At 46.7% G+C, this 24,642-nt stretch overlaps 1 protein-coding gene across 1 annotated transcript in view; it reads left to right on the plus strand.

The window, feature by feature from the left end:
- Nucleotides 1-1,374: 1,374 nt before the first annotated feature.
- Nucleotides 1,375-24,642, plus strand: part of LOC149337115 (uncharacterized) — a 59,981-nt gene continuing 36,713 nt past the window's right edge. The window contains exons 1-7 of the mRNA XM_089553334.1: nt 1,375-1,465; nt 1,614-1,710; nt 5,016-5,095; nt 9,589-9,680; nt 11,967-12,075; nt 15,299-15,369; nt 19,578-19,685. Coding sequence (XP_089409460.1) covers nt 1,626-1,710; nt 5,016-5,095; nt 9,589-9,680; nt 11,967-12,075; nt 15,299-15,369; nt 19,578-19,685 — 545 coding nt within the window. The 5' untranslated portion in view covers nt 1,375-1,465; nt 1,614-1,625. The remainder of the gene's footprint in view (nt 1,466-1,613; nt 1,711-5,015; nt 5,096-9,588; nt 9,681-11,966; nt 12,076-15,298; nt 15,370-19,577; nt 19,686-24,642) is intronic.

Raw genomic sequence — 24,642 nt, forward strand, 5'->3', positions numbered from 1 at the left:
GGATATGTGCATAAGAAGATAGCTAAGGCAGCTTGCATTGTAAGGAATTGCCAGGTCACGCTGACGACTGCTCCTGGACACACCAGCCCAAATGATGTTGTTCAGAGGCACTTGACTGACCTGTGGTCGTTCAAGCCAGGATGCCTTCGCGAGCCGTCGCTAAGGCTGTACGCAGTCACAAATATGATAGAGAGCATTGTTCACAAAGCCCTTGAGAAACGCGTTGTATTTGGCGACCTGTTCTGGGAGGTTCTAGACAATCTTGAAGAGTCCTCTGTGCCTGCAGTCGGTTGTCATTCTCACTGCCAGGAAGTCACTCCTAAAGTGATCAAGTTTTACGTCATCATGAGGATGCACTTTTTTTCCAGGAAAATGAACTCTGAAATGCTGGTAACTGCTCAAGTGCAGTCAGCGAGAAAGAGAGCAAAGCTGCTTTAAGCACCCATTAATGGAATGCTTTATACAAAGCAAGACGTTTTTTTTCTCTTTCCATGGCAGCGTTTGACATTTAAAATAATTTTCTCCTCAGAAGATCGATAAATTGTTTTTAAAAATGGCGCAGTTTAACGAACGATGTGTCGTAAAAGAGCTGTACAATGAAATATTTAAACAAGTTTGTCTTACCTTATTCAGATCACGTTCAATTATTCGAACCTAATGAACACAAGAAACGGTAGATTATTTCGTTGCACAGGTTGGTGTGAAGTGCTATAACCGCCAGAAAGAACATAATATATACAATGACACACACGAGAAGGTTGGGACTATAGACACCTAAAAGGCGAAGCGCGCCGATCGTGCGTGCCTCCTTCAGATATTGTTCGCCCCAACCCCATAGGTTGTACCCTTGTACCCTCCAAGCGGAACAACTTTTCGACACGTACCAACAGCAGTTATGCCATATTCTTGTTTGGTCACGCCGGAAAAAAATAATTAACCTGCAGGTATGGGCGCGGCGCCGCATGTCTTTACAAGGGTGCAGCAGACGACGCGCGAGATGTGTAGAAAAGCGCGACTGCAGCGCCGTTAGTTCCAGCGACGTCCACTATAGGCACGCCATCAAGCGGCGAGTATAGGGAGCTGCGAAACTGAAACTGTCCAAGAACGTTGGTTTCGTCCACATACGCGCGTACATTCAGAATGGCTTTACATTCATTATAACATTCATTTTCATTGTTCCTGCGCTGCAGCAGATTAATGAATTAAAATGATTAAAGCGCTTACATCTCTTAGCTTCTTTTTCACAAAACGTTTTGAGGTTTTACAAAATTTACCATAAAAAAAGCCACCAGAAGTCAACATAAGCCGAGCTTTTGCTTTTTATTCTTTTGTTACTTCTTTTGCGGGGCTGAAAGTTTCGTTGCCGGCATATTTGAAATCTGGAGGGAACAGCACTGCTTTTCTGCGGGTCTTAATTTTCACCAAACTTGAAGCCTGTGTTCTCATTTCCACACGACTTCATAAAGTAAGTCAAATGCAGTGGCGCGAAATCTCAGATGTAATCTGCATGTGGCAAGGTTTGAAAACATCGTTCATTTGTTCGATCAGTGCGCGCGTTCGATGCGTTCGTTAACGTGTCGAACGTCGTTCCAGCGTTCATTTCTTTATCGCAGCTTGTGAGCAACATGCAGCCTGGACTCGACCGCGAGCTGAAGGGCTTGAGGGGGCGTATTACCGGTGTCCACTTCAGTCCCGATGACAAGCGAATGGGTGAGTCCATAATTGTTTTAATTCCTATTGGAGCACCGATTACGCTCGCACTGAAGACGCGAGCGATATTTTTTGGCCCCGCGTTTGTTTCGACATGGTATCTGTGTTAGTTTGACTTTTCTGGTCTTTGCTGCGCCAATTAAGAACTTCCGACTCGAGTTTCTGGCGACAGTTTTATATCTTTGCTGCCGCAAGCGATTCTGTCTCGTAAAATGAATGCAAAAATAACAACACGCGATCCTCCCTTCATTCTCTGAGCCTCACCTGCCCGTTCACCGGTCTGTCACAATACGTGGCGAGTTTTCTTATCTACTCCTTATGATAAAGTGCCAATTAATACTCTCACAAGCAGGCTGTATACAGATCATCACCTGGGCCCGAGCCGACGCCTGGACCGATCGAGGAACCTCTAAATCTCGCCCCATCACATTTAACAATGAAAGTTTTCACCACCACCTCCACTCGCGTCTTATCACGGACCAGTTGGCTTTGGTGACCGTGGAGCTGAATATCTTTAACTTAACTTTACTTAACTTTGCATCGTAATTAAGTTGTTTTGTTCTCCTCCACTTAGTTGTGGTCGCCAGCTAACCATAGTGACGCTCTTGGAGGCGTTCCTATTAATCTAAAAGTGCAACTTCTCGTGGCGTTCTGCCACAGTGGCTACAGTTATGGAGCTCCAGCTGTTCCTGCCTTCAGCAAGGCGTAACTTAATTTCTCTCCCCATTGTTCTGTTATCTTCAGCAGCTGGTAGCTATCTCCTTAATAATAGTGCTTCTTTACTTCACTTTGAAGCTGTGGTAACTCGTTTTCTTATCGACACTTTATTTTCTTTACGAGCAGATGTGCTATGACGCATCTAATTTAGTTTCTTTACTGAAACAGAGAGTTGAGCTAGTTGGTACATACTGCTGGGAAAAAAACAGCATTGAGACAAGGGAGAAAGAAAGAAGAAGACAACAGGACCGGCGCTGACTATCAACTGAAGGTTTATTAGAAACAACACGCAATATATACTCCATCGACAACCAAGAGCACATAGCAACACCAAAAGCTATAGTGATACATCAATCACCCGAACCAAGATACTTTAGTTCACTGTCTAATTCACACAAAGTGAAGCGTTTCATATCCACAAAAACACTGACTCATGCGTGAGCGCCCCCTCTGTAACAGTTCATGACTGTGAGCTAAAGTATTTTGGTTCGGGTGATTGATGTATCAGTATGGCTTTTGGTGTTGCCATGCACTCTTGGTTGTCGATGGAGTATATATTGGCGTGTTGTTTCTAATAAACTTTCAGCTGACACTCAGCACTGATCCTATTGTCTTCTTCTTTCTTTCTCCCTCATCTCAGCGCTGTTTTTTTCCAAGCAGTTGAGTTTCTTTCTAGAAGCATTTTCAAGGAATTCAAGAGTGCCTCTGATCCAAATTTCAACTACTTAGTTACTCCCAGGTGTTCCAAAATACTTATATTGCTGTTTGAAACTTATTGTATTTCAGCTTCAGCGCTGCTTCGGAAGGCAAAATTTTCTGCTCCAAGTGCTATTGCAAAGCCTCTCCTGGCTTATCTCCTGTCCCTGTTATTTGTTCACCCTATAAACAGAGAGTTTGCTTGAAAGTTTGAAAACCTTCCATGTGTAGAATCCTTGGTAAACTTTTGGAAGTACAGTCGTGCCTCGTTAATATGGACACTTTGGTTCCCGAGCAAAACTGTTCATGAAGCGAGTTATCCGTACTAACGAATAGGGAAGAAAAAACAGAACTTTAAAAATATTTCATGATTAAGATGTGCTTCAGTGCATACTGGCCAGCAGTGAAGTGGGAATTAGACAATTTTTGTGAGCTCCAGCGTGTTATTCTGGTAGTCATTGTCATTTGAATAATGTGGTGCAATGTTGACTGCATTGTGGTTCATGGATGCATAGTGGTGGCTGAGGTAATGGTGGTGGATCTCCTACTACAGTTTTCCACACCCCTCTTCTCTGTCGGTGTTCAGACTCACCTCAGTGCTTTCTTACCTCTGTATATGATGTACATATAAGCGTTTGTTTATTCCATCAAGGAGTCCTCTAGAAGCGTCTCTTTCTCTTCAAAGTGTGGGCCTCGTACTCAGCTTCCCTTGAGGCAAATAAGCATATTCTTGACAGCTATTCATGCGGTAATACAGATAATAATGTACGTCAGGCAGTCGTGTTGGCGGAATAAAGCATAGAAAAAACAAAACATGTAGGTCGTTAGTCAGACATTTGCGCCTTTGGGCTGTCTTTTCTTTGTGCCCTGCATTCAAAATAAGGAAAAGGAGTATCTGGTTTGGGTAACTGAAGTTTGGTCTCATCGCTATCCATGTTAGTGTAAAAAATTAGATGCGCTTCAATGAGTTCTGAACATTTTCACCCTGTCTATAGACTCTACAAGTTTCCATATTAACGAGGTGTAAACATTGTAAAAGTTTCATCCCCAGAATAATTCTCCATAATTTGAGTTGTCCATATTATCGGGGATCATATTAATGGGGCACGACTGTTCTTTGTTGTAGGTGAAGGCCGATAAAGGGCATTTTGTGAAATACTCCTGTTTTTTTTTAAGCTTTGGAGGATGGGGAAATTTTTGTTTTGCAAAGCCCAGAACTTTGGCATGCTGAAGGAGCCGTAGCAGCCCAATGCAAACTTTGTTTAACCATGCAGTGGGTAGTTAAGTCACAGGTAGGAAACTTCCATATGCATTATTGTCCAGAAAATAGAGATGTCAGTGCCAATTTCTCCGACAGTGGCCGGAGGTAAGCAAACTAAAGTGTCGTATCATTGCCATGACAACGGTACCCAGCAGAAAAAAAACTTCATCCCCGAGCGAGACTCGAACCACCAGCATTGAAAAAAGAGCAGTTTCATATCCTGGTCACTGAGACAATTCGGCCATGGCTACAGCCTTACTGCGCAATATGTGTGGGCAGGATTCATCCAGTTTAGTCTCCAGGTGCGCTGAAGTACTTGAAACCGAAAGTGCTTTAGACTGCCATAGCATTCTCGAAGCAGTTGATGATGATGATGATGATACCCAGAAATGTTCCCTTTAAATGCCTGCTATGGGTTCGTGCAGCATCTAGAAGGCAACAGTGATGGGCGCTAAACTTACCCAGAAAATATAGGTAAACAAAAGGCATTCAGTATAGCATTTCGGCGTTCTTGCTGAAATAACGTGGCATTCAGAGCATTCTCATCATTTCTTGCTCACTGCTCTCGGGCTGCTGCGTTGTCTGCCTGTGTTGGCTAATCGCCCTATTGCTGATTCAATCCTCCATGCAGTGGCCAGCTCGACCGATCGCTCGATCATGCTGTGGCACCTGAGCGAAGATAAACGGGCTCTGCACTTCAAGGGACACACGGTGAGAAAAGTTTGAATGGCACTTTCTCTCTTCTGGCCCTCATTGTGCTTGTCCGCTCTGGCTGATTGTTCTGTTCAGCACTCTTTAATGAAGCTTCCCAAACAACCACCGATATCCTTCGGACGGCCGACAGAGGTCTATTTCGGATGTTCTGTACGTCCGCTGAACATCCGCAAACAGCCGGTAGACGTCCGTCGGCCGTCCGAAAGGTGGCCAAAGGTATACGGTTCGCCCGCCGACGGACGTCCAGTTGAGTACGTCCATTGGCGGATCTTTCTCGAATATTCGCATATATGGTGCATGAGTGCTTTTTTCACTCCGCGCAATGCAATAAAACCAAAAACAATTTGATGCATAGCACGCATATTTTATTGTGGTTGATGATACAGCAGCAGAGCAAGGGGTTATATTCGGAAAATTTCTTAAATGTGACTCTTCAAATGTGGCAAGCTTGGGACACAGATCCGTAATCTTCCCACCCACAGGATTTCTGAAATAAAAAAGAACGCGGCAAACATCAGTCATGTGAAACAAATGGCACAATGCAGTAGCCCAAGTAAAAACATTGGAACCAATTAATAGAAGTGTTTAATGCTGCAAGTATAACAGACAATGCACTTTAACAAACACCTCAATAAATATAAGGCAATAACAGCTTTCACTTTTCCACACCATATTTGACAATGTATCTGTTCTTTATTTATTTTCATGGGCCTTAGGGCACTAACCTGCGCAGCACTGTACGCGACTGTGCACAGAAAGCCGCAAAGCTTCCGTTGCGAACCACTGCGACCTCACGTGCTTCCTATGGTCTGCCTTTCGCGCGTTGTCACTCTTTATATAGGCACAGTGAACATAGCGATGCCTTAAAAATTAACAAGATGCGAAAACACTCCGTCCCGCAACTTTGAAGAGGGGTGGGAATTAGTCGCGCGAGTTGAGGGCTCCCGCAGCTGTGTGATGTAGGCTCCCGAAAGTGTGAGAACAGCACACACTTGTGGAAGCCATCTCCTCGCGCTTACTGCTCCCACTGTCCTGTGAACGAATGTTATATGAGCATGCTGCATTGTCCTAGAAGCAAAGTTCCAAGAAGTGTACTGGATACATACCTTCGTAGGCAATCACATGTGCACTAAGCCTTCTTTACGCCAAGGTCGACGCAGTACGGGATTCCGGTGTTCCAGAAGAGCTTCAGGCGCTTCACGTATCTTTCGAATTGCTTAAGTTACATACAACTTTCGTCCACAGACCGAACAAAGCCACATTTTATAATAACAGAGCTATGAAGATCTGCGCGACAACACAACGCGACATATCAACAACAGCGCTACGGAGCCGTACTGATGGATTGGATTGGTCTGACCGCGAACTGACATCTATTTTTCTGTGGCTGTTGGCTTCTGTCATCTATGATGATGGTGATAGCAGAATGCAAAGGAGTTTTGATGCTTACAAATGGTTTCAATGACAAGTTTAGCTAGCAAAACAGTGGACATGTCGCGCAACTCCTCTAATTTGGAGAAGTTTTATAAATATAAAACTAGTCCTTGAGTTCTTGCAAAATTCTGCAACACCTGCTTCTCCACTTAGATAAATTTCTCGTTGGCGGCTCTTGCACTGCAGGTAGGAGTGGAATCGTACCAATTTACAAACGTCTTCGCGTCAAACCCTCCAACTGATGCAAATAAAACAGTATACATACACGAAAGACTCGAATTTTCTGTGAAATAAAAAACGTCCATACTCATGGCCTGGGAAAATACTCGACCTTACATCCTTCGGACGTCCACCTCGTCTCTCATGCGGATATACAAAAGTGGACACTGTCCGTACGTCCGGCGGATGTACGAATACGGATATCCGAAATCGGATTGTGTTCGTACGTCCGAAGGACGTCCGATCTCGGCAAAGGACGTTCGGATCTAGCTCGTACGTCCGACGGATATCTGTGGTTGCTTGGGTTGCACTGCACTGTCAGCACTTATCATTGTGTCTGTTCTGATTGTTTACTTGAGTGTGATTGCTCCTCATCCTCCGTCTCCACTGGAAATGATTGCTTAGGTGCAGTAAGAAAACTGTGGTGATAGGCCATCAGGTAAACCATCGTGCTTGATGACATCCCAAGGGTGGCAGAGCTTCTGGGATATGTCAGTTGGAAGTCACTTCAAGGTTTAATCTGGAAACTAGTTGATGGTGGCACGTAGAACAGTGCACTAAAATGCAGGCATGAGCTGGCACACTGGTACCAAAGGAATGAAATGACGACAATGGTAGTTAAACTCAAAAGGTTTTACAAAAGGTTTTACTTGTCAGAAACCAATAATTAACAATTGGTTTAGTTTTTCCTTACAGAACGCAAATGTATACATAGAGAAAAGTATACAACAGCTGTGTCTTACCGGTACTCACCAATGGGGCAGAAACATGGAGGCTAACAAAGAGTCTTCAGCTTACGCGTAAGTTAAGCACAACGCAGTGAGCTATGGAAAGAAAAATGATAGGTGTAACGTTAAGAGATCGGAAGCGGGCGGAGTGGGTGAGGGAACGAACGCACGTTAATGACTTCCTAGTTAAAATCAAGAGGAAGAAGTGGGCTTGGGCAGGGCATGTAATGTGGAGGCAAGATAACTGCTGGTCCGTAAGGGTAACGGAATGGATTCCAAGAGAAGGCAAGCGTAGCAGGGGGTGGCAGGAAGTGAGTTGGGCTGATGAGATGTAGAAGTTTGAGGGGATACGGTGGCGGCAGCTGCAGGGGCCTTTGCCCTGCAGTGGGCGTAGTCAGGCTGCTGATGATGATGATGAACGCAAATGTACTGCAGTTATGGCTCGTTAAGAGTTGAGCTGAGCTGCATCCCTATTTATCGTTCTCCTTCCCCAGCCTTCTTGGTGAGCCACTAAGAGTCATACCTATTTAATTCTCATTTCTCGTGATGAGTTTGGGGAGAGGTCTTTGTAAAAATGCATTTTGTATTTTTTTTCTTTTAGTTGCCATCTGTTTTACCTGAACGAAGTGCCATTCTCTCACAGAACCTATAATGCATCGCCTCTATGCTGGTGTCATTTCGCTTCCAAGTACAAATTTGTGGGTTTGATCCCAGCTGCAGTTTCATCGATGAAGAACACCAAGAGCTGAGACTTCAGTGTGGATTAAGGAATCTTATTGTTAGCTGAAATGAATCTGGAGCCCTCCACGAAGGTGTTGAACACTCTTGCCCCTGATGCTGCTTTTGGGGTTTAAAAAGCCGTTAGCCATTACTAATTCTTTCATACAATTCTGTGAAGGTATTTGCTTTGCGCTCCTTTTTTTGTTAGTGTTCTTGGGCCAGTTTAGAGCAGTAGTTAAAGCTTGCAATGCTGGTTATATGGCATTTAGCCACTGGGAGAGATTACATGATCATTCCTCTGCCTTTTGAGTTCTTCCCTTGTGATTCTTTTTAACGCGATTGCATTCGAGAGCTTGTGTCGCAGAAAATCCGGTGTCGGCGTCGTTGACCGTGAGCGAAAAATTCTTGAAAATTCCCCAGATAAGCAATTTAGGAGGTAGATGGGCCACCTAGGTCATGTGACCTTGTGGCGTCATCACAACCTGCCCACAGGATTGTGAGCAAACTGACCACCGTGGCAGGTGGCAGTTGATTAATGATTGGACGCGAGAGGTTGCTGAGAAGAGAAACCTGGATCGCACAAGTCACACCGGTGGCACATTGCTTAAGGGGGGATGAAGGGATCAAAGGTAACCTTTCTATTTTTCGACTTAGAGTGATGAAATTTGGCAGACTGGCTTAAAACAGCATCAAACAAACAGACATAAAGTTTCACAATGACAGCTTCAGTAGGTTCCTTTTTATCATTGTTCATATGTTGTGCCCATATTGCTTGCTTGTGGAAAGCCTAGCGTGACAAAAAATGCAGGCTACAGGTCTGTACATGCTTCTAATATTTACTAACAAGTGTGGTGTAAATCAAGACTCTCTTAATTTTCTTTTTAAATTTCTCTGCTCTTTTTTTAAAGGACACAATATGCACCTTATCTTTATGTTTAGAATGTATCATGCTCTAACTACCATGTAATAAAAATGCGTGCCTAAATGGTAAATCTGAGACTGTCTCGACGCAGACCACACTTCAGTGACCACAACAAAACAAACGGGGAAAAAATACATGCACCTATTGCTGTGCTACGCTTTCCGCAAGCAAGGTATTAAGCTGAAAACAAACTTTCGAAAAAACAAGCCTGACAATTCTAAGCTAGCACTCACTGCCTATGTGTAGATGCCGACAAATGTATGTATTTGGAGTGCTTGAAGTTTATTTTTGGGTGAAATATTTCAGCACAACATAGAAACAGTGTTGGAGACGCCAAAAAGTGTACTCTTCAAAAATCGACTTTTGTCGCGATTTATGCGATCTGATCCCCACATCCCCCGTTAAGCTAGCAATGCACATTCTTGAAAGAATCTTCACATAAAGCCACTCTTCTTTGCTGTGTTCAGGGCGACGTCTACGGTGTCCGATTCGCCCCCTCAGGCCAGCTTCTGGCATCCGCATCCCGCGACTGCACAGTTCGTTTCTGGATGCTGAACGGGTAGGTGGCGGTGTGCTCGTTTTCTCCTTGGGCACTCGAATCACTGACACAGTGACTTGATGAGAACTCAATCCTGTCTTGTGGTCATAGCGACGTTTTGCTCCTCACGCGAGACTTTGTGAGGGCGCTAGATTGGCAAGCTGATGAAAGCCACCTTTCCGCCTCCATTGTACCCATCACCACACCCAACACTTTTAGGTCTGCTTTATGTCAGATCGCAATCCTTAATTCGCTAAACACACCTGCGTGCTTATTCTTTCTGTTCTTTTTACTTTTCTTTTCTATAATGCCACTTGATCGTGAAGATGGTTTAGTTGGGAAGTCTCAATTTTGCTAGCCTCAGAGAATCTGCAAAGCTTTCGAAAAGTGCTGAGCGGAGGAGCCATTTGTGTCTTCGCTTGTGTCCCTTCCTGTCGGGCCTGCGTGCAAAAAAATGCATGCATAGACCTCAAGAAAGGCTCAAATTCAATTAATAATGACAGGCTGTATAGGGACACAGTCTGCCGTGAGCGACTGCAGTGGGATAAGTTGCCCATTCTTCTGTCACCGGTACGGTGTGAACTACTGGTGGATGTGTCTGTCAGGCTTTGCGTTGGTCAGTCTGTGTCATGCGGTCAGTGTTAGTCACGGACATGTGGGCCGCCCTCTTACCAAACAGGTTTGGGTAGTGAAATACTGCACCACAAATATTTCGCCTCACTCGGTGAGATAACAGGTTGCTGCTCCTGAAACTGCAGGGATGCCCACTATGGCACTCACTGGCTGCCATTTCTTTCAGGAGGCTTGCTGGTTAGCACTTTGAAGTCTGCGTTACACACCTGTAACCTTGTACAGTCCACTCTCGATAATTTGTGCAAGTTGTGCGGAGTTTGAATTGACGAGAGCATTTGTGATCCATGTTGTGTTGACGAGGCCAAGGCATCAGTTTGGATAAGCTGGCTGCTTGAATTAAGCGGGTTGAATGAACAAGTGTCTTTTGTACAAACATTGTGTGAATGTTAAGGGGCATCAAGAGGCCCAGTGGAGACAGTGTGCAAAGGTTGTGGATCGAAATTAGCATGCAGCCCTTCAGTGTGTCATTCCTCATTCCTGCTCAAATTTATCATGTTACTTTAGTACATAGATCGTTTCCTTGCAAGCCAGAAACCGTCCTTCTATGTGCTTGTAACTAGTAATGGCATGCCCATGTTTTCCATAGGAAGTCGCTTACCTCTGTTTTCGTAGCTTTCTGGTTGATATTGCGGTCGAAATCAGTGGACCACTGTTATGCAAAGTCTGCAATAAGATGGGATTGAATTTTATGACTTTAGGGGAAAGGAATGGTGTGCAGCTTATGAAAAGTGTGAAGAAAATAAACCCCCTTCGATTTCTGAATGATTGGTTTCTTGCGAATTTTTTGTCATCTGGAACATTGTTGGGCGACTCTACTGTGAGCTCGTACTGAAAAACCTGGAGTTTTTTTTGCACAGTCTTGTATTAAGAATTACATGCCTTCTTGCATGACCGTAGAGTTGAATGCCTTGTTGTACTATATGCACTCGTGCACTTTCAATACTTATGTGTCTAGTATTAAAGCTAAAACCTCTAATGCCTCATCGTTGTCGACAGAAGGTTGTCAGCAGAGGTGTCACGCTTTACGGTTGGTCAAAATGGTTATGACGTCAAGAGTGTGCGGATTCGAAGTAATGTGGTCACCCACAGATGCCTGACGCCCCCTTTTGGGGCAGACGACAACTAATACAATATAGTTGTCTTCAGCTCCTACAGGGGGCATAAGGCGTCCATGGGTGACCACATACCTCATTACTGTGAACAGAGCCATGGATACAACCGAACTCATCGAAGCTGAGAGAGAGAGTCTTGCTAGAGAAGCAGTCAAAGTCGGCAGTCAGAGTGTGTAGTTGTAATGTGTAGTCAAAGTGTGCAGTCAAATAAAGCACTAGTGCAGCACAAACAGTCAATGCCACACAGCGCGCCAGGAAAGGCTTTCACCTTGCAGCACTTTAGAGAGCCAAAGTGCCTCCTAAACTTTTTTGTTGTACAGCTATGTGTTTCTCACTGTTTTCCGTCACCTACGTTGTCTGCTTAGCAGCCCCATCAAGCTGTACTCATAGCTTTTTTGCTAGAGGGGTCTCCAACAGATTTCTATATTGAAAATAGTTGCAGTACATTCCACCAAGCATTTGGGGAATCCATAGGTATGCTCGTTGTACACACGCTAAAGGATTGAGTTGTGTGGCAGTAGTACTGTCTTTAAAATCAGTCATTTGTTTCATGTCTCCACAGCAAGGATGAGAGCCGAGTCCTGCGAGCGCACACCGCAGCCGTGCGGTCCCTTGACTTCTCCCCCGACGGTCTCTCTCTTGCCACTGCCTCGGATGACACGAATGTCAAGGTGGGTGTCCAAACTGGGAGGGTAGGGAAATATAGTGTTGCCCTAGGCAGGTGTTCATGCTCTTCACTGCTGCCTCTTTTTTAACAACAGCTGCTCAGACAGACCGAGAGCCATCACAGGGCATTTGTGACATTCTGTGCATGCTAACGATCGCGAGAGGCACAAAACCTTGGGCCCATCAGGGTTGTTCGGTGGTTAGGGTCAGGCTCGAGTACTGAGCCGGCCCATCGTGGTTGTTCAGTGGTTAGGGCGCTCGATTACTGAGCCGGAGGACTGGAGTTCCATCCTGGCCGCGGTGGCCGTGTTTCGATGGAGGTGAAACGCAAAAGGTACCAGTGTACTGTGTGATGTTAGTGCACATTACAGAACCCCAGGCGGTATTAGGGACACCGTGGTGCTATGCTCTGCAAAGCCTTCCACTACAGCATCTCTAATGGGCCATGTGTCGCTTCAGGATGTAAACCTCACAATTCACAACACCTTGCAAATTCCAGAGGAGCACGTTGCACATACTGTGGAAGAAAAAAAAGAAATTTCAGATGATGACATTTTATTCATGTGTGTTTCCTGGCTGGTACGTTTTATTTCTGTGGTCCCATGAAAAACATAGCACTGGGGTTCTAAAGTAACAACAGTGGCAAATTAACATTTTTGGTTTCTAGTAGCACCTCGCATTTATTCTGGTTGCTTCCTTTTGTTGAGTACTGGGCTGTCCAAAAATGAAAGTGAGAGGTGGGCTGGTGCCATACTTGTGTAGGACTGTGTCCCGCTGACAAGCGTGGTCATTGCTGCAGGTGTGGGATTTCGCACCGTACGTCATTATTGATTTGAATTTAAGTTTATTTCGGAGCATTTATACAAAGCACGTTTGAAACAACATCTGGATCCCAGCTAAAAGGTAGTTGGGATCCATGCAAAACATATCAAGTGAAACTACGAAATGCAGGCATCAAACTAACTATTTACATTACACATGATGAAGGCTCTTGCATTCAAATGGGAAGTTGAAATCTTCTTAACCAACAAAGGTATAAACAAACAAATGTGTATATACATATAAATACCAAGTCTCTACACAATCCAGCATACAAAGAAAAAACAAACTGCACAGAAAATACAGAAATTGGAACAGTTCATTGACTTAAGTGGGCATTCTGTCATATAGGTGTCGTTCTCCCAGATGAGAAAATGCCAATTCACTGTATGATATGAGCTGTAATAGCCACGTTTGCTTTTGATGAAAGTTACATTGAAACAAGAGTGCCATGTTTCTTAGCTAAGCTTACATAGCAGGACCTAGCTGATTCGACCTCTTGTTAATTCTGAAGTCTGGGGGATTCGGACTGCCAATGTGGTCCTGCCTAATGGCCATGTAAGTCTATGCTGTTGGATGCTCGTTAATTTGCACGCTGCTCGGTCCTCACTGATTAACTCGGGCATGCTCCCCACTGAAGGCCGTGTTGATGTACGAATGACATAGCAAGCGATCGTGCTAATATCCCGCGTCATGTCAGATATCACATCAGAGAGGCACCCTTATGCCTATTCTGTCAGGTGTTGCTGTGGTGGCTCAGTGGTTATGGCGCTCGGCTGCTGACCCGAAAGACGCATGTTCGATCCTGGCCGCAGCGGCCGAATTTCGATGGAGACGAAATGCTAGAGGCCCGTGTACTGTGCAATGTCAGTGCACGTTAAGGAACCCCAGGTGGTCGAAATTTCCTGAGTTGCTTTGGGACGTTAAAACCGTATGAACCAAACTAATCTTATGGCAAGCAACGGCACCAAAATATTGTGTGGCCACATAGTTTTGGATTCCTTTTCCCAAGTTTCGCTCCAGACTACCGTGTAGGCGGCCCACTCGCGCATCGGCCAGCCAGCTAAATACAGCTTTACACGGTTTCAAATGCCAAATGGTGCGTTCCACCATTTTGTTGCCAGCGCTTTTCCCTCGGTTCCGTCCGCATGATTCTTATTTCTTTTATTAGGGTGGCACTGGGTTAATGACATCCTGGTTGAACTCAAGAGGAAGAAGTGGGCTTGGGCAGGGCATGTAATGCGAAGGCAAGATAACCGCTGGTCCTTAAGGGTAACGGAGTGGATTCCAAGAGAAGGCAAGTGTAGCAGGGGGCTGCAGAAGGTTAGGTGGGCGGATGAGATTAAGAAACTTGTGGGGGATACGGTGGCCGCAACTGGCCAAGAAGGACAGGGGTTAACTGGAGAGACATGGGAGAGGCCTTTGCCCTGCAGTGGGCGCAGTCAGGCTGATGATGATGATGAACTCTGGTCATGCACTGTTTGCAGTTTGTTTTCTGGCACCTCTTCACTGCGAGGACACCGCTTGTGAGGAGACTCCACTGCTACCGCCTCACAGGCACCATGAATGAAGCAGGCCACGGTGGCCTTTACATTCTGGAGCAGTCCTGCGTTACAATCCCGAGAGTGTGCACGCAGTATGCATTTGATGCTATTCAGAAGAACTGCCATTGCTGTGCAGTTTTCATCTCAAAATCAAATGGCCACTGTTATGGTTTTCATCAGGCAAATTTACTGTGATGCAAACGGTTTCTGGCATTTTTTGGAGGAGGGTGAGGGAGGAATTTATAATTTGGATGTTTGGACAGTTCAGGCATTTTTCCCAGTCCTTTAAAGTCCAAATTAACGAGCTTTTACTGCATTTTTGCTTTATGTATGTTACGTCTCCTGCAGAATACTGTTAACTTTTCGTTCTGAACTTGCATAATTCTAAATTTTTCTCCACAAAAAAATTACCCCCCATAGCTCTACCAATGACCACGGCGTTTCATACCTTAGTGGCTGCTCATTACACGGCGCTCAAGTCTGCCTTCAAAGCATTCTGTCGAACAGCTTCCACTGGTCACACCAGCAGGTGGTGAAGCATTCCCTGTGTTCACAGGTGGTCTACCTCTGCTGCAATTTCTGCTTCTCCTTTTCCTCTCTGCCCCGCCTCGGTGGCTCAGTGGTTATGGTGCTCGGCTGCTGGCCCGAAAGATGCGGGTTCGATCCCGGCCGCGGCGGCTAGAATTTCTTTGGAGGAGAAATTCTAGAGGCCCGTGCACTGTGCGATGTCAGTGCATGTTAAAGAAGTCCAGGTGGTCGAAATTTCTGGAGCCCTTCCCTATGGCGTTCCTCATAGCCTGAGTTGATTTGGGACATTAAACCCCAATAAACCAACCTTTTCTCCTTTCTCTCTCTCTCCTTGCAGGTGTGGTCTGTGCAGCGTCAGAGCCTGCAGCACACGCTGTCACAGCACACGAACTGGGTGCACTCGGTCAGGTGAGGGCCTTCTTCTCCAAACACACCATGCGAGTACACATATCCGCATTTGGCCTAATTACCCAAGTCGACTGACATTTTTTCACCACTGGGCAATGCAGAGGTGGACATAGTGCTGGTTTTGCGCTTTTAGAGGGAGCAGATTGCCTTATTTTTTGCTTTTCTGAAGCCTCTCGTTCCGACCATTGGGTAGCGTAACATTGAAATGCAACGAGAGCTGAAAGCTTGAAAGGGTGCATGGTGGAAAAGTTACCTCGAAAAGGATGAGCAAATTGCTGCATGAGCATCCGTACAGGATGCATCAATCTTGACAGTCATGGGGTTATCTGCTCAGAACGTTACCTTTGCTGTCTTTTCTTTTTTTTTTAATCTTTTGCTGGTTTTTTTATTTAATTGCAGCACCTGGCAGCATTAATGTTGACATTACCAGCTCAGAGGTGTTCTATATCGGTGCAAAGTTTAGGGTCACGTGTTCTCGGACAAGTCACCTGGTATTGTTACCGGCAGATAGAACACGCACCTTGCCTCATACCTTGACACATTTCCAGCGACTGGATTATGTGACTGTGCTGAAATAAATTTTTTTGTCGCGCACTTGTGTTCTGTAAACTTTTGCTTTCAATACTACTAGTGCTATATACTTTGTCTGTGCTGCTTGTATTGTATGGCATACTATGTGGCATCAAACACCGCCAAGAAGCTCATGTGATATGAGATTAATTTCGAGCACCAGTGCGGAATCTTTAACATACGCTGATTTTGCACTGCAGATGGGCATACAGTTGAATCCCGCCACAACGAAATCGGCGGGGCGTACGAAAAATTTCGCTGTCGCGGAATTTCGTTGTCGAGAAATTACAGACGAGTCGGCTGATCCCGGGCTGGCGTTGCATATGTCTCCTCGCCCAACGCCGCCTCTCCTCCTCCTCTTCTCTTCTTGCCCAACGCCGCCTGTCCTCCTCCTCCTCTCTTCTCGCCCAATGCCGCCTCTCCTCCTCTTCTCCGTTCTCTCCTCCTCCTCTTCTCCGTTCCTTCTTTCACCACCTCCTCTACTTGCCTCCTCCCCCACATCGTTTCGAGAGCCGTTGGGCCTCATCGCATCTGCACCGCTGCGTGCTACCACGGCGCTCTCGCGGGCTTGCTGCCGCCGGCCTGGCGTTGCATAAGTCAATGCTCACGCGCGCTCCAACGAAACGTCTTGATACTGCTACTCGGGGTTCAACAGACCCCTGCGATGACAAAACGCCGGCTGCAAGCCGCCCTAGGCTAATATCGCAGTTGGCTGCGTCACCTTCTTGTGTTGAGCTGAAGTGCCCGACGCAAGTGCCTTACCGATGTTTTCTTTGCTCTTCAGTATCGTTGATAACGAACTCGGCGCGATGCCAAAATCTGCGGCAATAATCGACTTCTTCTTCCCGCTTTCTGCTTCGGCGATAATACGCGCTTTTTCTTCTAGTGAAAGAAATTTCCGCTTCTTCGCTAGCGGCGACATCCTAGGAATTCAGCAGAGCAGAGACGCGACGAGACCACGCTAAACGGTGCACACACAAAGGAAGAAATGGTGAAGCGGAGTGGGCTTCTTCCTGCACTCTCGCGTTTTCCTTTTTTTTTTTTCTCCGACAGGACACGAAGCTCCGCCCACCGATGGCTCCGCCCACCGGTCCACACAGACTGCCTGAAACGCGCTCGGTGCCTAGCAGACGACGCGGCCACGGAGGACGCGGCCGAAGACGCTAGCAGATGGCGTGCGCTGGCGCATTTTACACGCGCTTTCGAGGAGCCCCTCTTCGCTTGGAGGCCGCGAACGCTTACCAGCCAACACCGCTAGCAAGTTATCATGACGCGCTTTCGTGCTTGACAGGAAACCGCGAGCACCATGACAGCGAGCTACATCAATCGAAGAAGCCCAGCAAAGAGCCAATGAGCGGGGCGTGACGTCACTTCAAAAATCACGTGGGCATCTGGATAAAAAAAAAAAAGCACACGAGGGTGTGCGCGAGGAGGATGTGCGATTGAGTGCGCGTACCCCCCCCCCCCCCCCCCCCCAACAGTCTGCGATGCAAAAAAATTAACGGCGGGAACGGGAAAGTCGCTCTTCAGCACTCAACTTCTGAAGAAAGACAAGACGGAGGGTCCACTCACCCGCGAAAATTCGCAAAAAAAATTCATAGAAGCGAACACGTGCTCGCAAAGTACTTCGTTTTTGAGGAAATTTTAATACATTAAGTCCTATGGGGGTTTCACGGGGAATGCAAATTACTTTGTTGTGGCGAAAATTTCGTTGAAGCGGCGTTCGTTGTACCGGGATTCAACTGTATTTGCATTTTGCCCCCTACGGGAATGTGGTCACTGAGGCTAGAAGTTGTTCCCTCAACGTTAGGCTCATGAGGTGAACACCAATGCCATTGAGTGACCATGGCTGATGAGTTTACTGAATGTTATGTTGCGGTAAGTGTATAGACCAGAGAAAGAAAAAAGTTTGAGCGGCACCATTTTGAAAGCACTGTGGCGCCATCTATTGAACACGAACTTCCGTGCTGGCATGCGAGGCGACTCGACACAGGGCTCACACGTGAGCAGCAGCTAAATGGCACTATGTAAGCGCTGCACAACACCGTAATTGATGACATAACTTGCAGTGATCGAGTTTATTATCCTGCGACTTTCGGGCAGGCCGTTGTGTCTATTGGCGATGGTTTTGCAGGCCCCTTGTCTACCACCGGGGGCGTCCAGTGAGAGCAAGAACTTCGCATCCGATTTTCTCAAACCATGTATTGTTAGAAGTCCGCTAAACAATGAGTCATACCTCATAGCCTGAGCCGTTTTGAGACATTAAATCCCCATGAAACCAAACTAAACAATAACGCAGGGTTCAATAATGCAGCGAGTATTGCTACGAACTGTTCATCTGCATGTTTGCCCTTTGCGCCGCAAAGCAGGAATACGTGTACAGATAGCAGGTCTGATATGGTTTTGTCAAGCCACTGTCTGTCTCGAACCCTCAGAGGCTGGCAGTTGTTGCAAGTCACGACTGCCAAACGTGCGTAGTCGCGATGCTCCAAAATACGGGGTATAATTTGGGGAACCCTGACGAAGCGTTACCCGCCTAATATAGCACTTGAGCACTCGAGCTGCAAATGCGATCCGATTCCAACGACCAAAGTGGGCTTACAGAGGATCGCCTCATTTTACCAAAATCATTGGATTCTATCGGTCATACTGCAAACCACCGCACTATTTGAGCGCGACTAGATAAATCGATGTCACTAACGAGAAAACACACAAAATCAATGCTGTAGCCGCTGCGGTGCACGCAACCTCCACAGGGAGGAGAGTGGCAGAGCGACTAGCTGCAAGAAAAGAGGCTTTCAACTCCACAAAGAAGACGTTTATTCACCCTGTCCCAAATACTCCGAGCATACCAGCATGTTCCCATATCACGGTCACTGATCGCTAAACGTATTGCAATGGTCATGCAGTTAGGTCGACCGTTTCAAACACAGTACTTACTCGTGCTTTCATACTTGCCTTATAGGTATTCCGCTCTATGCACTGCAACAGTCAATATTTGATACAGGTCACACCCGATGGGAAACGATACAGGTTGAACACTCCGCAGCAGCAGAGCTTTTGACACATGTTGCGTACATCGCACAAAGCGCTCCACAACCCAGCTGCTTTTTTTTCCTTCGGCTGTTATTTCATACGTAGGCAATGCAGTGGTGCCCAGATGACTTTTTGTACTTCCAGTAGAATGACACGGACATGTTTCAGCACTGTGAGAGGTTACTTTGTAGCATTTGGCAGCCCGGTGGAAGATGGCGCCGGTTACCTGGGCTTGAGAGTGCGCGTAAGCCGGTCCCGGTGCGAGAGCATAGTATTTTGGCCTATAGCAGGCCTTGTCATATCATGTTACACTATACAATCGAACCTCATTATTACAAAACGGCTTGTAACGAAATAATGGATGTAACGAAGGAATGACGTTTCCCCTTGGAAGCTCTGTCGACACAGGCTATTACGAAATAATTGCTGAGCCCCTTCAACTTTGTTATAACGAGGTTCGACGATAGTTTGAGTGGATTCTTTGGATCTTGTAGAGCTACCAGTGCTACCTTGTAGTCTGCAAAGTCTGCCTGGCTTTATAAAAGATAAATTGAATGTACTAATTGAAATGGGTTGCTGCATTCACCCTTCGCACTGTGCAGGTATTCTCCTGATGGCCGAACGCTGGCAACGTGCAGCGACGACAAGACCCTCTGTATCTGGGACATCGCATCGAAGACCTGTGTGCAGCGTTTCGCGGATGGCGAAAAGTGAGTCTATCCATTCTCTGCTCGGGCTGAGTACCGTAAAAACAGGAATACAGGTCGAATTTTTTTTTCAAAAAATCGTGGCAAAAAGTCGACCCCCATCTTATATACCAGTCACTGGCGGAAAAACTATGCAAGTCTTGCAAAGATGGCCGGCTAAACTCAACAGCCTCCATCAGCATTGCCATCAGCAGCAGCGTGGTATGGCGATGTTGTGGCACCGCCAATTTGCGTTTCCATTGTCACAAAGTTATCTCGGTTTGTGGCTGGGTGTTGTCGGCGTGGAAATCTCTGCCCGCAGAGATGGTGCGCAAGTCTTTTAGAAAATGCAGCATAAGCACTGTGCTAGACGGCACAGAGGAGGATGCTCTATGGGACGTGGGCAGCGAGAAGCAATTGTCATCCGACTCGAGTTCGGATGACTCTGATGACTCGGAGTAACGCTTGCGCACTTCGTGCCCTTCTCTGTACTGTACACCCGGCCAATTCTTTGGTTTTGGTTTGGTTTATGGGGTTTAACGTCCCAAAGCGACTAAGGCTATGAGAGACGCCGTAGTGGAGGGCTCCGGAAATTTGGACCACCTGGGGTTCTTCAACGTGCACTGACATCGCACAGCACACGGGCCTCTAGAATTTCTCCTCCAAAGAAATTCAACCGCCGCGGCCGGGATCGAACCCGCGTCTTTCGGGCCAGCAGCCGAGCACCATAGCCACTGAGCCACCGCGGCGGCTGCCAATTCTTTAACAGTATCTTGCAACCATTGCCTCACGTGTTTGTCAGCACCTTATCACGGAACGGCGAAAGAGGCGAGAGTAAGCGCATGTGTACACATGTGCATACCTCGTTTGTTTCGCTGCTCAGTGCCATTGATAACGCGCTGACAAGCACGCGGGTCGATGGTCATGTGATAGTGTTAAGAATTGGCCGGGTGTACATACGAGCAGCATCTAAATGAAAATAAATACTGTCACCATTCTGCAGCCAGTTGAGTCACATTTGCTTCAAGGTAAGGGTGTCTTCCGGTACTTTTGCCGTTGAAAAAGATTTTTTTCATTTTTAGAATTGGTTAGTTGGGGGGCGACCTACTACAGTCAAACCCGGATATATCGAACCCGCATATTTCGAATTATTGGCTATATCGAACACACAGACTACCCCCTTGAAAATACTATGTAAAAGTATAGGACAGTTGCGTTGTATATCGAATTCCATTTTCGCCGGACATTGGATATATCGAACGCCGCGCCGCGCCCCTGGAAGGCGCGCTTTCCCCAAAGACATTCCTGTCCGGTCCTGAGCCGCCTCAGCGGAGAACATTTCTGCAGTCAGTCAGCAGGCGCAGGGCCCCCCTTTTTTTTTTTGTTCCCCGTTTTTGCGCCCCACCGGCGCGAGCTTTCCCCCTCCTCCTGTACCGCCGGCATGTGCTCCGTCAAGGTCATTGGAGCTTAGCGAAGAGAGAGTGCGGCATGGAGCAACACCCTGCAGACGCGCGGCGACGGTTCTATGCCACGCTTCTTGGGGAAAGAGAGAGAGAGAGAAAACGGTCGCTCGTGGGCACATCGTGGGTCTGGGGAAAAGAGAGAGCTCAGAAAAAAAAAAAAAACGAAGCCCAGAGCGTCGATCTTTCTCCCTGATCTTTCTTTTCCCTCTGTCGTTCCTTCGCAGTCACGTTGACTGCCGCTCGCATAGGCTTCGCTCTTATCGCTCCATCTGCGCCTCGCGTGTTTTTTTTTTTTTTTGTGTGTGTGCCTGTGTTTCAACGCGCGACGTGAAGCAGGCCCCAGTAGCCAACTGTTTTGGCAAGGCAGGCCTTGAAGTGGCCGGAGATGAATGCCCGGAAGATTTAGATGACGATGAGTGCTTGGACGACGCGTTTCGCGACTTGTCCAATTTTCTCGGCGCCGTTCCGTCCGAAGTGACTGTTGAGGACTTTAACGCTGACAGCGAACTTCAAGCGGTAGCTGGCGTTAAGACACCGACTCCAGCGACGACGAGGGCAACTGTGTTGTCGAAGAAACGCGTCCGTGCGCAGCCACTGAACTGCCGTCAGCGTTAGCCTGATTCGGCGCTGTTGCGGCGAAATGGAAGGCACTGTGCTCTCGCACCTGGACAGTCTCGAGAAAATCGAGGCCAGTGTTTTGAACTTCGTTTCCCAGGGAAAAAAGCAGCCCAAAATTAGTAATCTTTTTTCCGCGAAATAAAGCGCTTTCACATTGCGTGCCCATACTATGTGATTCGCGGCTGTTCCAAACGGTAAGCCACAATTTGTTATGATCGGGAGTGCAGTTTTAGCCTATATCTGTATATCGAATTTTTGCTATATCGAACTATTTTCCGATCCCCTTCGAATTCGATATATCCGGGTTCGACTGTATATTCCGGTTTTTATGGCACTTTATAGGTACGGATGAAAATGTTTTGACAATCTGTCCTATGGGTGGTGTAGCGCAAAATAGCATGGACTTGGCAGTATTGCTTTCAAGCCCGAAATATGAGAAATTGTGGAGTGCCTGCATGAAATCTATCTCTGGGCAAGGGCACAAGGAAATACAGGGTTATCTTCAGTGCGGACCAAAGGTGTGTAGTTCAAGGTGCCCAGATCCTGGTACGTTGAAACAGACTTGTGATGTGCCAGTCAGTCCTTGACATAACGAACTTTGATATTACGAATTATTGACTACTGTATATCAAACCACTCCTATTACGAATTATTGACTACTCTATATCGAACCGCTCCTATTACGAATTATTGACTACTGTATATCGAACCGCTCTTAATATTTGTAACAAACGTATGCGGTTGTCACTGTATATATCAAACCCAGTTTGCTATAAAATGGATATAATGAACTGCTGAGTGCCAGGCTGTCCCCAGTCGGATGGCAGGTGGCAGGCTTTGCCTCGCTGCATGAATGAGTAGTGGTGGTGCGGGAAGCGTTCGCGCAGCAGTTCACGCTTTATCTCGCACTTGCCAGCAGCGCCACGGAATATATATAGCAGCGTGAAACAGTTGGTAGCCATGCGGTCGGCACCCTTTTACACCTCTCTCACCCGTGCATAGTGTCCCGTAGCCAGTGGCATGGTCGGCTGTAGCCTTGCAGTGAAAACAGTGATAGATTTGGTCTGACTGCTGCTTTCCATGTGACGCGGCTGTAATGCAGAGAAGGCACCCCACCTGACATTTGACCTGCCGTCGCCGCAAGCGGCTTTGAAACGGGGCCTAAGCTTCGGAAAACATCTCTCCCTGTTGCCGTGCTTCTGCCGGCTAAATTGCGCTTCTCCTGCTCGAGTGTTCTGGTGAAATATTTTATTACGAACTTCGGCAGTATTGAACTATTTACAATTTTACGAGGTTTGACGGTATATAAGCTGGTTCGGGTTGTGCTCTTCCAATTAGCTGGCTACATCATGATGATGCTGCACAGCGCTCAGGGAAGTAGTTGTTCTCACTTTTGGAGTACTGCGGAAATTGGGCCATCAACCATGCAACTCACTGTCATAGTCAACATGTGCACTGATAACCTGCTTTTTTGTCACCTTAACAAGCTGGCAAGTGAGTATTGATGTCTGCCGAGCAGAGCACAACTGGCATGGCCAGTAAGTTGCTTTTATAGTCAGATACAACTCGCGTCTGCAGTCAAGCTCTGCCCTCAGTCAGGACCGCCAATCAGAATTCACCGGCACCTCCAGGGGTCTGACGTCACCATCATTTACAAGTCCGGACGAAAGCACTCTGATGCCGACTGCCTGTCACGAGCCCCTGTAGATGCACCGCCGCAGGATGACGAAGAGGACGCCTTCCTGGGACCCATCAGCTCCAGCTCTTTTGCACAGCAGTAACGCTCAGACCCCAACCTAATACCCGTGTTACACGGGCGTTTTCAACGGCGGTTCAGTTAACCCGCAGTTGAGTATTTCAACTGTCATTGAACTCAATTGTATTTGCTTGCTGTTACACGACCACTTCGCGTTCAGTTAAGTTAGCACACTAACCACGTGACATCGCATCTAGAGCGAAGTGAAAATAAAGAAAAAAAGCGTATACAATTTTTCATCGCGCACACATTCTTTCCTATAGCGACAAATTTTGTGTATTTTTTTGCTTTAGGGTAAAAATTTGTGTGACGACATCGGTTCGTAGCCAAGACTATCCGATGTGGGTCGGTTCGCTGGTCGTCATTTTTTTGTGTTTTCTCACTTCGACTGTTCGACGCACGCGCTATCTCTTTGAGTCGGTTGGCATATCAGCGCGATCGTGATCGCCGCGATGAGCTTATGGAGGGAAAAAAACTGGATGAGTCACTGCTTTTTTTTGGTTCAGCAGCAGGCTTCGGTTTCGGCCACGTCGTCATGTGATCACGGTACAGAATACTTATGAATAACTAAGTAAACCTCCATGTAGTTTTGTGTTATTTTTATACCTGTGTTTAATGCGTCTCCAGTTTTATGTGGAGTGCTTTTTTTAGTTTGCTGCTTTGCGCATGCCGCAGTACACTGAGCCAAGACAATCCACTATGGGAAGTTTTTTTATCCATTGGACGCCATCTTGTCAGTTGGCTGTTCAACTGAGACCCTCGATCTCAGTCGAACTCAACTGCCGTTGAGATCTGAACGGCAGTTAGCGCTGCCGTGTAACACTGCTAACTGCCGTTCAGTTCAACTGGCGGTCAACTGAACTGTCGTTGAAAACGCCCTTGTAACAGGGGTATTAAACGCCTCATCAAAGTCTTGGAACGCAAGGTTTCTTCATCACCCGCTTTGTTCAAGCAAAAATTGTCTTCATTCTGTCTACAGAACGATGTCTTCGTGAAGAAGAAATTCGCAGCGAACAAAACAGCCAACCTCCTTGTGCCAACCTGCAAGTGTGCGCAAAGTTCAGACCTCACACGATGAGCCGACAGCTGGACATCTCGGGTTTTCTCGCACCCTCTGCCGCATTCAAGACAATTGTTAGTGGCC

This window comes from Amblyomma mixtum, chromosome 7, assembly GCF_055824585.1.
Source record: "Amblyomma mixtum isolate Tamu chromosome 7, ASM5582458v1, whole genome shotgun sequence".
NCBI classification, from domain to species: Eukaryota; Metazoa; Arthropoda; class Arachnida; order Ixodida; family Ixodidae; genus Amblyomma; species Amblyomma mixtum.